Source organism: Vicugna pacos, chromosome 16 (assembly GCF_048564905.1).
Source record: "Vicugna pacos chromosome 16, VicPac4, whole genome shotgun sequence".
In the NCBI taxonomy this organism is placed as follows: domain Eukaryota; kingdom Metazoa; phylum Chordata; class Mammalia; order Artiodactyla; family Camelidae; genus Vicugna; species Vicugna pacos.
The window spans coordinates 27,469,250-27,482,812 of NC_133002.1; the positions used below are offsets into that span (position 1 = coordinate 27,469,250).

A 13,563-nucleotide genomic window follows, 5' to 3' on the forward strand; every position below is an offset into this window, starting at 1 on the left:
TTGTATTTATTTATTTTCATGAAGGTACTGGGGATTGAAGCCAGGAACATGTGCGTGCACAACAGGTGCTCTACAATGGAGTAATACCCACCCTCCTTGTCTGCACTTAAAAATAAATATTTCAATACACAAAATATTTCTTAAACACCATCATGGGTCCTATTTTCTGCATAGACAATTGAATACATATGCCATCTCAATAAGAATAAATGTCATAGGGACATACCTTTCTAAATCTGTTTCCGTGTTTTAAAACGATCATAGCTAGTGAAAAACACGAGTCTTGGATCCACTACTTCTTAGGGTCTGCTTTGCCATCATGGGGAATTACATTCTACAGAGAAGGCTAATTGGATCTCATTGATATTTGGATGATTTTGCAATGTTCAAGGCTTTCAAAAGCTGACCGTTTTGTATTTTAAACTAACTACTAAGTTATCTTCTAGAAGTTGTAAGTCCTTAGCTTGTGAAGTGCCCAGTAATTCAGTTTGTATATGTCTGTGTCTCTGTGAACGTGTATGTGTGTGATTTCAGGAATGTAGCAATAAGTTCCATATAGCCTTCTGAAATCTTTCTCCTCCAGTTCAAGGTGTAGGTATATATTTACACAAATAAATTGATACTCTTTTGTGATTTGGCATATTGGTGGGAATAAGAGGTTCTCATAATTGTTTCAGAAGGGTTGGGGAGCATGAGCTTAGAAAATGGGAGGAGATAGAGGCAGGGAGGTTCTTTAAACTTTGTGCAAGATGAGAAACAGTAGCTTTTCTTTTTTCTTCTAAAGCAAACTGGCACTGAATTGTAACATACTAATACTCAGAATTGCTTTTCTGATCAGAGACAAGTGCCTCAGATTTTTCAAGGCAACATGAATGATGAAATGTGTTTTAGCAGTTATCTTTAAAAGTAGTTTTATTTTTCAAGTATAAGTCTATAGACTGTTCTTTTTTTCCAGCTGTACAAGAATTTCTCATTGATCCAGGTACGTGATCAATGTGTTTAGTTTCTTTGGGTTATTTATTTTTTTAAGTGCTTGATTCATTCTGGTGTGAATGAATGTTTAAAATTTCTGGATTTTGATCTTTAAAACTTGCTGATTTATCAGAACTGCAAAAAACCTGATGTTTGTTCCTTGTTTGGTGGGGCAACCTATTGATTTATGTTGTCTGTTATAGAGGGAAATTCTTCCTCTAGCCTGTAGATAATTAAGTGAATGGTTTGCAGTGTGCCTTAAAAATTATTTGAATGCATTGAGCATGTTTGTCCAGTGAATTTTGGATTGAGTCATAATAATGACTTTGCTTTGATTCTGTGGCTTTTGTCCTCTCCACAAGAATTTGAATTCTCTGTTGCATTTTGTATTCGTGTTCTTAACAGGGGAAGGAATTTTGCATTTTTTACAGAGGTGGGTTTTCCTATCCCCTCTGAATTCCTTCTGTAATTGATACAGCGAAAATCTGTTATTGCAGTGCTTAATTATTTCATAAAAAATTTTTTGGCTTAATCAGAAACAATGACAAAGAATGATAATAAAAAATACGAAAACCTTCCTTCCTTTGAAGAATAGAAATGAGGTGGTCAGGCTCACGCATGCTTTGTACCTGACACACTTACTCTCATGTCATTGTGTATCATGAGTCGGAGATGGTGTTGCTTCAGGTTTATAGATTTTTGTTTTAACATTTGTGTTGAATTCATTCTCTAGGCATGATGATTCCTGTTGCCTTTGTGGAAAGTGTAGATGAAGGGAAACAAATGCTTTGTTTTGTTTTCAGGAGGCCTGAGATGCTGATGAGAAAAGAGTAGAGGGTGGGCTGAGGAAAATAGTGACAGACCCTCACCTCCAGGCTGAAATTGATGAACAAAGAAATCAATTAAGTGTATTGGTATTTGACTAATAGAAGTCAGACAGCCCAGACTGTCTAGTTATGCCCAAAGGAAAGTACTGAATTCACCTGCAGAATTAGGTGCTTTACCATGTAGAAGCAGCTTAGAGCAATCAGAAAAATCAGTCTTATGATGAGATATAAAAAGAATATAATATCTTTTATTTCTGAAACTTTTCTACATTAAGTTGTGTAGAGCTAAAATTAAGTTTCAAGCACTAGGAGTTAAGAGTTTAGGTGGTTCTGTGGGATCGTTATTCAGGGATGTGTCTAGACCCTGCTGGAGTGGCCGAAGCTGGCAGGAAAAGATCCAGAGCCAGGATTTTTCATCCTAGGATGTCCTCCATAAAGGTTCCATGTGGGAGCCCATGATTGAGTTAACAAGTTGTAACACATCCCAGCCGCCTGTCAACTTTAAGAAGAAAAAATGTGCTTATTAACTGCTTTAAAGCAAACACCTGTGCATCCTCACTCCTGTCTCCTTGCCATAAAAAGCAGAGACAATGCCTTGCTTGCATATTTGAGGTTATAGATAGCACACTGCTTATTGCACAGCAATGACCCAGGCCCTCAGCTATAAACGCCGGGCCTGCGTGGTGTTAGATAGTCTATTATCCCCAAAACAGGGACCAGGCTGGTCTGGTGGTCTGCTTTGTAATGAACATGTCTAAAAAATGTATCTTGTTCCCCTCAGCCCATGACTTCCCTAAAGGTAAACTAAGTCTTAGTACTCATGGTGGAGTCTACAATCTCTGTCTCATCCCTTCTTTCCCCAAGTTCCTGCCTACTATCTCACAACTGTTATTGACTTTTTACTTTGATTATACACAATAAATATGGGAGCATTTGAGAGACTCGTGGATTTGGCTCCCTAATCCCTCTCGCTTTCTTTCCTTTTTCCGCAGTCTTGAGAAATTCATTCCGTGTCGGTAAGACTTCCGCCAGCCAGAACCCACAGTTCCAGGTGAGAAGGATGCAGGCTTTATCCCTCCTACCCGAGGGAGAGAGAGGAGATAATTGAGATATGCTCCCCTGTGGTCCCTTCCTGCCCCAGGGCCACTCCAGTTCACCTGCAGCCTTCTGGCCTCTGCTCACAGGGCCTCTGTCCCAGGATTGACCGCAGCCTTTTATTCCCTTGTCAACATTCCCTGTGCCTTTCAGAGGTTGCTCTCTTCTCTGCAATTCAACCCTGGCAGATGTGATGGTGGTCAGCGTGCTGATGGGCAGTTACTTGGGGACTCCCAGGAGCCATGCTGATTCTCCTGAGTCATTCGGGGTTACAGAACTGTCAAGCACTGCAGGAAGCCCATTCACGTGAGTTCAACACAGCATTACATCACTTTCATTTTATTTTTGAATTTTCAGTGGAGAAATTATTTGTAGCACACTGTTCCAGATTTTAGGCCGCCTGCTTTCCTCACCACCATTTCCTTGTTGGCTCTGGTGCTTGTTTTAAGAACCAGGTTTCTTCTCTGGTCATTTGTAGCAGCTGGGCTTGCTGAATCCTTGATTTGCATTTGAAGCAGAATGCTTCTTCGTGATGTCAAACTGATTTTCCTTGTCATGTCTGAATATTTCTTGTACACTCAGCAACAGTTTCAAGTGAAATGCTCTTGTCCAATTTCGGTTAACTAATATTTGCTGATCTCCTGCTTTCATGCTGAGGGCAGTTTCTTCTTCCTGTAATAAATGTTAGCAATTTGCATTTACTATGGAAGGTACTAATCCGAGGTGCTTTTGTTCTTAACAGTTTTAATACAAATCACCCATTAAAATGTACAGCGGATTTTACTCTACACCCAGAAATGTGCATCCCAGTCAATCTTAGAATATTTTCTTCCCCCCAACAGGAAACCCAGTACGCATAAGCAGACATTATCAACTTCCCCATCCTCCCCAAGCCCCAGGGAGCCACTCTTCTGTCTCTGTGGATTTGCCTGTGCTGAACATTTCATGCAAATCGAGTCACTTCATGTAAGTGGAACCGTCTATTTTGACTGACTTCTTTCACACTGAGTAACGTTTTCAATGTTTGTCCACGTTGTGGCCTGGGTCAGTACTCTATGCTTTGCTATTGCTGAATAATATTTCACTGTATGGCTGGGCCCCTTTGTTTACCCATTCATCACGTGATAGACATTTGGGTTGTTTCTGTTTTTTGGCTCTGAAAATTAATGGCGAAAAGTAATGGTGAATATTCCTGTAGGAGTTTTTATGTTAACATTTGTTTTCAGTTCTCTTACTTGTGTGCCCAGGAAGCAGAATTGCTGGATCATTCAGAAGCCAAATGTTCAACTCTCTGAGGACGTGCCAGGATGTTTTCCAAAGTGGTCACGCTGTGTTACATCCTCACCAGCAATGGCTGCGGGCTCCGCTTCCTCTGTGTCCTCATTAGTGCTTGTTAATCTTTTTTTGATTTTTAACCTATTGTAGTGAATGTGAAGCGGTTTCTCCTAGTTGTTTTGACTTGATTTCCTTTAGGGCTAATGTTATTGAACACCGTTTCATTGTGCTTATTGGCCATTTGTATATTTTCCTTGAAAAATATCTTTTCAGATTCTTTTTTCATTTTTTAATTGAGTTGCCTTTTTATTGTTGAGCTGTGGAATTTTTTTTTTTGATACACAAATTCCTTATCAGATAAATGATTTGAAAAAATTTTCTCCTGAGTGTTGTTTTTTCACTTTCTGGATGGTGTCTTTTGAAGCAAAGTTTTAAAGTTTAATGAACTCCAATTTATCTCTGTTTTCATTTTTCCTTGTGCTTTTGGGGTAATATTTAATATCTGATGTATTTTATTAAAACTTGTATATATAAAATAACTTAATTCTTAGGACCGTTCTAGGAGATGGGTGCGGTTGTTGTCCCCAGTCTATGCATCGGAGACTGAGATGCAGAGAATTTGACTGACATATTAGTGTCAAAGCTACCCAGTGCTGTGGGAATTCAGACCCTCATGTTTTTCCCTAGCATCTGAGCTCAACACCACCATGCTCCAATCTTTCCAGGAAACGTTAATGAAAAAATCTTTACTTTTTTGATTTCTTGTTAGATTTTTTTCTTATTGGGGACCTCAAATTCTCATTTTCTTTTCGGATATCAGTGTCGATTTATTTTAGGTCTCATGTAGGGAGAAGCATTGCTATCAGTTAACTTCTTTATTACTCACTCTCCAGTGATGATTGTTGCTAGTTGATCTAATCAAGTCATGCTTAAGTCTTTCCTGCTCATGACACTAACAGCAGAGTCATGACTTATAGAATGCTCAAAGAAGAAAGTACTTGATTGATTTTATTTTGCCAACCAATGAAACCAATCAAATAAAACCCTGGTGTTGACACAGACTATAAGCCCTCCAAAATAGGGTCACTGTCTTCATTGTGTTTCATTTGTTGGGTCACAGTGTCTGGATAGTGCCTTGCTGTCCAGCAGTTTTGTGAGGATACGGTGCTCGTGAATCACTGTAAGGACAGAATTTTGACAACAGACTGTGTTGTTCATTTCACGACGGAAAAGGTAATATAGAATTACTGTTCAGATCTGTTTTAAAATTAAGCTTTGAATTTTGAGAATAGTTCAAGAAGCCATACAAAGCTCTTTTTCACTAATTTTAGATCTATCTTAGACACATTATGTTTACATAGCAGAGTAACTTATCAAGTAGATTTGACAAAAGGAGTGTTATATTGATTATTTGTTTTAGTTGAAATATTCTACCAGGGATAAAGTCATAAGTGCCCATAAATGAACAAATATATTTGTATTTAAATGCAACATGGGAGCAGACTACATATGTTTCTATATAATATATATGACTGTGTGTTTTAATCTTTCTGTCAGTGTTTTAATAGTTTTTCAGCAATTTTGTAACTTTAGAATTCTTCTAAAAAAATCACCCCCAATTCTAGTGCAGTTTGTACTGTGTATCCTGTCTTATGCATGGGATTCCACTGTCCCCTCAGTGAGGAATTTCCTCTCCTATTGTGTTAGGAGCAGAGTTAAAGGAACTGTGATTTCTAGGCCTTTGCTCTCCATGTGTTTGCAGTTGGCTCTCAGTCACGATTTTCCCTTTCCAGAGTTTTCATTGTTAAATTAGAATTTCTGAAAATAACTATTAATATGTTGCATTGGTCTCCCTAGAAACTTGACGTCTTTGTGCTTTTCAGTTTTCAATTTATGAAAAATGCAAATGCACTCTTGTTTTTAAGTTGTCCTTTTTCAATAGATATTTATCTCTTAATTGATAGAATAATTTTTTCCCAATGAATGAATCAGTGTGCATGTTTTAAAGGATAACTTACTTTTTATTTTTCTTATTGTAACAGTAATATTCATTGTAGAGAATTTAGTAAATAAGGATTAACACAGTAATAACTTCACAATGGCCTCTAATCTCACCTGGAGATACAGTTGTAAGGTTTGAAATTGAGAATTATAAGTCCTCTCAAATTTTTCTTTTTCAAGTACGGTTTGGTTACTGAGATCCTCGAATTCCCATATGAATTGTAGCAGCAGATAGTCAGTTTCTGCAGAGGAGCCCGCTGGGATTGTGATCGAGACCACGTTGAATATACGGATCGCTCTGGGGAGCACTGCCATTCCAAGAGCACTTTCTTTTGATAGGGGAATGTGTGTGGAGTGTCTGTCCTGGTATTTAGGTCTTCTTTAACTTTTTTTTTCAACAATGCTTTGAGTTTACAGAGTATTATTTTACTTTAATTATCTTTGCCTTTATATTGAGGACAAGTGTGCAAGGTACCGGGATCAGAAGTGTATTTGAGCCCCGCAACTTGCTGCCACCATGGACGCTGCGCTCTTGCTTCACCCGCTGTACAATCTTGCACAGAGTACGACGTCAGTAACTCTCTCTTGAATGAATGATTATATGATTGTTGGATGATGCTTGAGGGTCCTTGTGATGATTTTTTTCCCCAGCCTTTCCCCAGTTCTTAACTATGCCCTTTCTCTTCCTAAACTCCAGCCTGGGTTTCAGCCTGCCTGTGGCATTGATTTTCCTTGTCTGTGGACTCTTCCTTTCACTGGTTCCCGATAATGTTACATGTGGGCTGTGGAAACTTGCTAGATGTCAAGAAAGAGCTAATCCATTGTAGGCCAGTATTTTTAGAGTTTGTTATTGTTTTACTGATTGAAATTAAATGAGGCTGCCCCCTGAGACCTCTCGTGAGCACTTTTGACCTTCCTACAGCTGATACTGCTCTAGTTGCTGCATGTGCCCTTTCCCCAGCCTTGATTTTGTAATTGAAAAAGTCACCATCACTGGAGCCCTCTCTTTAAAAGATAAAGAGATCATTTGCTCCTTTTCCCTGTTTGGGGACTTCGATGAGATGAGATCCCAGATAAAGAATGGAGCCCCACCTCTTTCTGACCCCCGCTGTTTCCATTCCTTTCTTTAGGGGAAAAGAGTACAATTCAACAGTATAAAGATTGATTGTGAGCTAATGAGATAGACAAGACAACCGATCATTTATTAAATAACCTTTCATGATAGAAACAAATATATTATACACACAAACAGCACACAAAGCACTGTAGTACCATGGTTACAATCGTGGGTCCGAGTTCGTGTCCTGCTCTGGAGAGACCAGTCCTGTGAGATGGAGAACTGGTAAGTCGGCTTAGCCTCTCCAGAACTGGTTTTCTGTCCTGCAGAGACGGGGCTCGCTAGGCGTCCCCCCCGTAGAGGTGCTGTGGGGTGTAAATGACGCAAGTGGGCAGCCTGAGCACAGCTGCTCATTCCTCGTAAGTGCAGGGTAGCATAGCTTTTGCGGTGATGGCTTTATGACCGCCCCATGTAGACTGTCAGTGCTCTGAAGGGATGCCTTGTGGTTTGGAGATGGGATTCTCACTTCTGTAAATACCCAAGTATAGTGTTATTGGGTCCTGCTGATTTCAGTCTATTCTTTAGAAAGTACATATTGTAGATATATTTTTCAAGCATGCGTGCTTTTTTTCTTTTACTATTTAAAGTTCTACCCTCTCATCTCTTGGTGTTACTTTTCATGGAATCCAGGAAACAGTCCTAAGCTACCTGCCTCTTCACACTTTTCCGTGGTGGTTTCCTTCCCTGATTAGAAGAGGGTTTTGCATAGGAAATTTTATTTGTTCCCCCTTTCTTGGAGTCTCTCTCTCTGTCTGCCCATCTCTCACCTCTCAATCTGTCCATTTCTCAACCCACTGCTTCTTCTGACATGTTCCAAAACGCATTTCAGGTAGCTTACAGAAGAACAGATACCAAATAAACAGGTGAGAAAATGGGGCCCAGTTCAGACAGTGAGGCTAGGAGGCGAGCCTGTGTGAGGGTTGCAGGCGTGAGACACACGCCTCTGCCATGTGACTTATAAGATCGACAGCAGCAGTGTGCTTCAAGCTCCCAGCAGACACAGGGAAGCAGGATTTGAGGGAGATGCTTACTGGCTGTGAAATAAATAAGTGACTTAGGAGAAGCCCAGCCTTTCCAGCTACTAAGGCTTAGGAGAATATTTTGAGTGTCTTCCGAAATCAGAGTATGGCATCTTTTCTTTTTTCAGAGTTCTATGTATAGTTGGTTACATTCTATACCTGGAAATTTCTCCAAAACTGCTTCCCACGTGAGTCCCATGGCTTGGGAATTGGGTGGTTCTGCTCATTGATGGGGGTTGGCCAGAAACAGAAAATGAGAGCCTCAAAGGGGCCTGGGATTTGTCAGTTATGTTTTGTCAGTGCTGTAGGGTTCAAGAAATGCTTTCACCGTTTCTCTCCATCTGAGGCGGCAGCGTGCTCTCTTACCAGCATCAGGAGCTCAGGGCCACGGGATGGTGGGGGCTGACTGCACTGCCGTCAAGACAGCTGAGCTAGTCACTGCAGGTGTGGTTCTTTTACATACTTCATTTCATGTTCTTTACTAGAATGTTTCAACAGGGAGTTAATTAACTGAGTTAATTAACATTTAATAAATATGATCTTTGTTGAAAAGACAGTTATAGGCAGAATATAAGCTGTGAAGTCTTTAAAAACGGTTTCATTACTGAAATTTCATTTGGGGAGATACACGGTTTATCTTATATATGGCTCTCTTTTAAAGTAACAAAGAAACAAGACAGAAAAGGCAGAGGATGATTTCTGTTCTTCCTCTCGGCTTGCAGGTGCCCTCACCCCCAGTAGCATCAATCAAGACACCAGCACTGACACTGGCCGTGCTCAGAACTGCCTCAGCCCTGAAGACACTGCTGACAAATAGAAGGGGGCCACGCCCTGTTACAGCAGGTGCTCTCACTTTGTGGGTCCTTATGTAACTGCGTGGTGTTAATCAGGATCGCCCGTCCTACATTGTGTGATGCTGCTGCTTTGTCTCCTAGTTACTTGTTTCTCTAAGTATTCTTGTATTATTCTCCAATGCATAGTACTACACACCTAAAAATGCTTTTTTCAGATGAAAAGGAATGTGCATTTAAAATAATAACTCTGAAAAAGGGGGCAAAAGAGGCTATCCTTGTCCCGCTATTCAAAGATAATAATTAACACGTTAACATATATTTTCATCAGTGTGGATCACCTCTGTCATAAAAAACCAGAGAGCACTCTGTGACTGTTTACTGTGTGGACACCTCCATTTTCCATTCGGCTTTTTATATGTTTTTCTACAATATTCTATCTCCTCTGGCATGATTTTTGATGACCAGTATAGCATTCTGTCTTGTGGAGGCATTGTCCATTTTACTTCGGACTTAAATAAACTTTTAAATTCCAAGTATACTTAACTGAAATACTGAAAAGAGAACTGTGGTGGTAGAGGAAGGCCCTACCTCCCTTCCCCTTATTTCCGAAGAGTAAAAACTGTTGAAAATTTGATATATATGTTTCATGACCTTTATGCCTATGACATACATATATACACACATATGAGAATTCCATGTATACGTGTGTGTATATATGCTTTATTTAAAAATGAGACCATACTATATGTTTTTCTGCAGCTAGCTTTAATCACTCAGGTGTATATCATAGACGTCCTCCCACTCCAGACTCACACGGTCCTTTCAGATAGAGTGGAGGGGTCTCCTGATTTGCGGGTGTGGTCTCTTTCCCACGCACACCTTTGGTGAGAGAATGCTGTGGACAAGGCCCTGGACCACGGCGAAACGCCGGCTCCCTCATTGCTCGCAGCTCGTCGTGATTTACCGCATCATTGTCTTGATGGTGGATAGTTAAGTTTTCTCCATTTTCCACTGTCAGAAAGGATATTTGACTGGCATCCTTCTTGTACAGACATTCCTGTGATCTTTTATGAGTATTCCTTTAGTTAAGGCTTCTGGAAATTTAGTCCCTGGATGTGACATTTACATTCATCACAGACTCCATTCAAGTAACTCTAGAAATTCCTTCCATAGGGGAATGAAAAGATGCACAATTACTTATGTAACCAATTCTCTATTGCTGGATATGATTTCACTTCAGTTTTTCTTCCCACCATTGTAAACAGTGCTGTGTAAATGCCCTGATGGGTACATCTTTTTGGACTAAATTTGTTTTTTCCTAAAGGAAACGATTCCTAGAAGTGGTGTTGAGTCAGTGTGTACGTACGTTTTTCAGAGTTTACATATCCATTGACATGTCGTCCTCTGAAAATGTCGCTCATGGTTTCTTCTCCCACAGATGGACACTAGATAGAATATCTTTTAAAAATATTTGCCAATATGATGAGCAAAAGTGCTTTTTCATTGTTTTAGTTTGCATTTGATGACCAGTGAGGTATTGAGCATTTTTCACTCATTAGCCATTTGACTTTTTTAAAATGAATGATTCCTTTTATCCTTTGCACACATTTAAGTGGGGGAGCTTCTTGTTGCTTTGTGACAGCTCTTTGTATGTTATGAACATTAACTTCTTGTCTTCAACAACATGTATCACAGAGCTTTTTCTTGTCATTTCTTGCCTTTCATTTTGTTTAGGAGGATTTTAATTTTGGTAGTGTCTCAAAATATTCTTATGATAATAAATGTATTCCTTATGTGTTTTATCTTTGAAATTATTCTTAAAAATAATTTCTTATACTGGAATAAATCTCCTCTGTAGGTTTTTTTTAATCTCTAAGATGGAGATGATAATAGTACTTGTTAATGTAAGGGTAAGTTGAGTTAATAAGAGCAAAGTGTTGTATTTGCTGTTATTAGTACTTTTTTATATTTACATCACTGTCTGTAAATTATCTTGTGGTCCTTATGAGAGGAATAGTATTTATTCTTTCTAGGTGATTGTCTGATTGTCTCAGGACAATTACTGAAGTCATACTTTTCTCTTTGATTTGAAATCCCACCTTTACAAAATACTTATGTACACTAGAGTCTCTTTTTGAGCTCATGGTTCCCTTCTGTCAATCTGCCTTTCTTACTCCAGCACCATAACTTACATATTGTAAAAATTTATTTAATAATTGGCAGTCTGAATTTTTTTTCATTCTTTTCTTCCATCCCAAATTTTCTTGTCTAGTATTATGATTTTATTCCTGAAGAATTCCAAAATATTTTGTTCAAGTTAAAAAAAATCAGATTGGAGTTGTCATGGGAGTTTTCAGTAAGTTTTGAATTATTCTGATGAGAACTTACATCTTTACAAAACTGCTTTACTCCATGCAATTTGTTGATGTCTCTACATTCTCACCTCTTACTTTACCCCTCAGTACAGCCCTGAAGTTTCTCCATTTAGAACATGGGCATTATTTTTTAACTAATTCCAGATTATTGTTTATGTTTTTGTCAATTTTGTAAGTGAAAATTTTTTGCTATTATATTTTTAAACGCTTAAAACTGAAATTTAGAAAGGAAGATTCGGTTTGTAAATACTCACTTTGTAATTTGTCATTTAAAATTGTAAGTATTAAGTAGTTGTTCCAGAATCCTTTCTTTTTTGTTTTTAAAAATTTGTGTCGAAGATTCTCAAAATGTTCATAGCTAAGTAGTATAGGTGGGGAGACAGATGGAGAGAGGTAGTGTGGCTCATGTACAAACTGTGAGCAGTTTCATGTCTGCCTTTAGGCTGGAGAAACCACAGAAGAGCCCAGGTTAGACAAGGAATGGCTTTGTATGCACTTGAAAGCCAGCTTTCCTGCCTGTATGGTGAAGCCTGGTGGGCGTGGCAGGTAGATGATCAAGGTCTGATCAAGGTCATTTGCTGCACAGAGCGCTGTGTCTGTGAGAAATGGTGACCATTGCCATGGCAAATGCTTGGTGCCAGGAACAATGCAGGGGAGCTGGGGAGCCTGTGTTAAGGATTTTCCAGTCCTGGGAGTGGGAAGATCAGACTCTGCATTCAGATCTGAGTTTGAATTAATCCTCTTTAGTTTACTGGACCTCTGACTTTTGTCAAGTTATGCATCCTGTTTGAACTCCTGCTTTGTTGTCTCTCAAAACAGAAGAATTACAGCCTGCTGCTAGAGTGTTTGATCAGGGTAAATGATTTGTGTCTATAAGATGCCACGTACAGTCACAAGCTCAGTGAGCAATGAGCTGTCCCCTCTTCTCCTGCAACTCAGTGCTCGATAAGTCATCAGCAGAAAGCGAGTCCCTAATTTGTATGTGGTGCAAGGAAGAACAAAACTAACGTCTTGCCTTTCCCTGGCAGTATTCTTACTTCTTTGTTTCATGTACCTCTTTCCTCCTTCACTCTCCCCTTTCACCTCCTCCACCAAGAGCCCGAGACTCTCTCAGAACACTAGATTCAAATTATTTAAATGTTGGCTCATTCCCATGAAATGACAGTGACTTAAAAAAACTGTACACATCCCAGAATTCATTGTATTTGATTTACACACACACACACACGTGCACACACACACACACACACACATCAGGCTACCTCCCATTTGCTGAGGGAGAAGGGCCACTTTTTCTGAGTTTTCATTTACTCAGCGTGAGAGCAGTCTCTTAAGCAGAATTTCACCTGGCTTCGTGCATGGTTTTTTAAATTGGATTTCTGCTTTTTGTCCATAAAAATATTCTCCTATTAGAAGACAGGAAGTGGAGACATAGATATTCTGCTGAGATATTGGTGTTATCATATTTGAGTTTTAATGGACATAAGGCGGCATAGAGTCATACATTATTATGGATGAGAATCCATGATGATGTAACTTGGACAAGAATCTGGGTCTCCTGCCATCGTGTCCATGCGGGTGAAGAGGCAACTGGGTGGGGGATGGCAGGGAACCTTCTTGCTTGAGTTCCAGGTTCTTGTTAGTTTTCATTGCTCAGCTGCCTTTAGTTTATGTCCATGAGGCCTCTCATGGGAAGGTCACTATGTCCTGAGAGACTGAGTTACTAATCAGCAGAAAGCTCTGGACCCACTCATATTTTCCAGAGTTTTTCTGCTGACCTGCTGACACTTTATATAAATGAGACCTAACAAACTACTGGATATAAAATCCTTATTGTTATCATTTGCCCTCGAGTTCCATAGGAATGGGGTGCTGTCTCAGGCTGTCTAAGGCTAGATCTGAACAAAGATAGGGTGATAGGCTCTGCTGCTGGACCCTCCCCAGTCGAATGGGATTTCCACCTTAGTTTTTAGAATCAGGCAGATGAGTTCAAATCTTGTCTTTACCAGTTATTAGCTTTGTGACCTTGGGGAAATAACTACTTTTTTGGTTCCAATTTTCTTTATCTGTAAATAAGTTCAGTATTTA

The 13,563-nt window shown here is 39.4% G+C and overlaps 1 protein-coding gene and 1 long non-coding RNA gene across 4 annotated transcripts in view; both read left to right on the forward strand.

Annotated features, from left to right (window-relative positions):
- The window catches only part of LOC140686249 (trafficking protein particle complex subunit 9-like), a 61,135-nt gene that overhangs the window by 15,853 nt on the left and 31,719 nt on the right, over window positions 1-13,563 (forward strand). Inside the window, exons 2-3 of the mRNA XM_072939963.1 lie at window positions 3,048-3,200; window positions 3,737-3,860. Coding sequence (XP_072796064.1) covers window positions 3,048-3,200; window positions 3,737-3,860 — 277 coding nt within the window. The remainder of the gene's footprint in view (window positions 1-3,047; window positions 3,201-3,736; window positions 3,861-13,563) is intronic.
- On the forward strand, window positions 6,528-9,148 carry LOC140686256 (uncharacterized). Of its 3 annotated transcripts, XR_012059961.1 has the most exons (5): window positions 6,528-6,733; window positions 6,868-6,997; window positions 8,435-8,494; window positions 8,653-8,750; window positions 9,029-9,148. It is a non-coding gene; the product is annotated as an uncharacterized lncRNA (long non-coding RNA). The 3 variants fall into 3 exon arrangements; XR_012059960.1 differs by lacking the exon at window positions 6,868-6,997 and having other exon boundaries at window positions 6,545-6,740; XR_012059959.1 differs by lacking the exons at window positions 6,528-6,733; window positions 6,868-6,997 and adding an exon at window positions 7,301-7,512.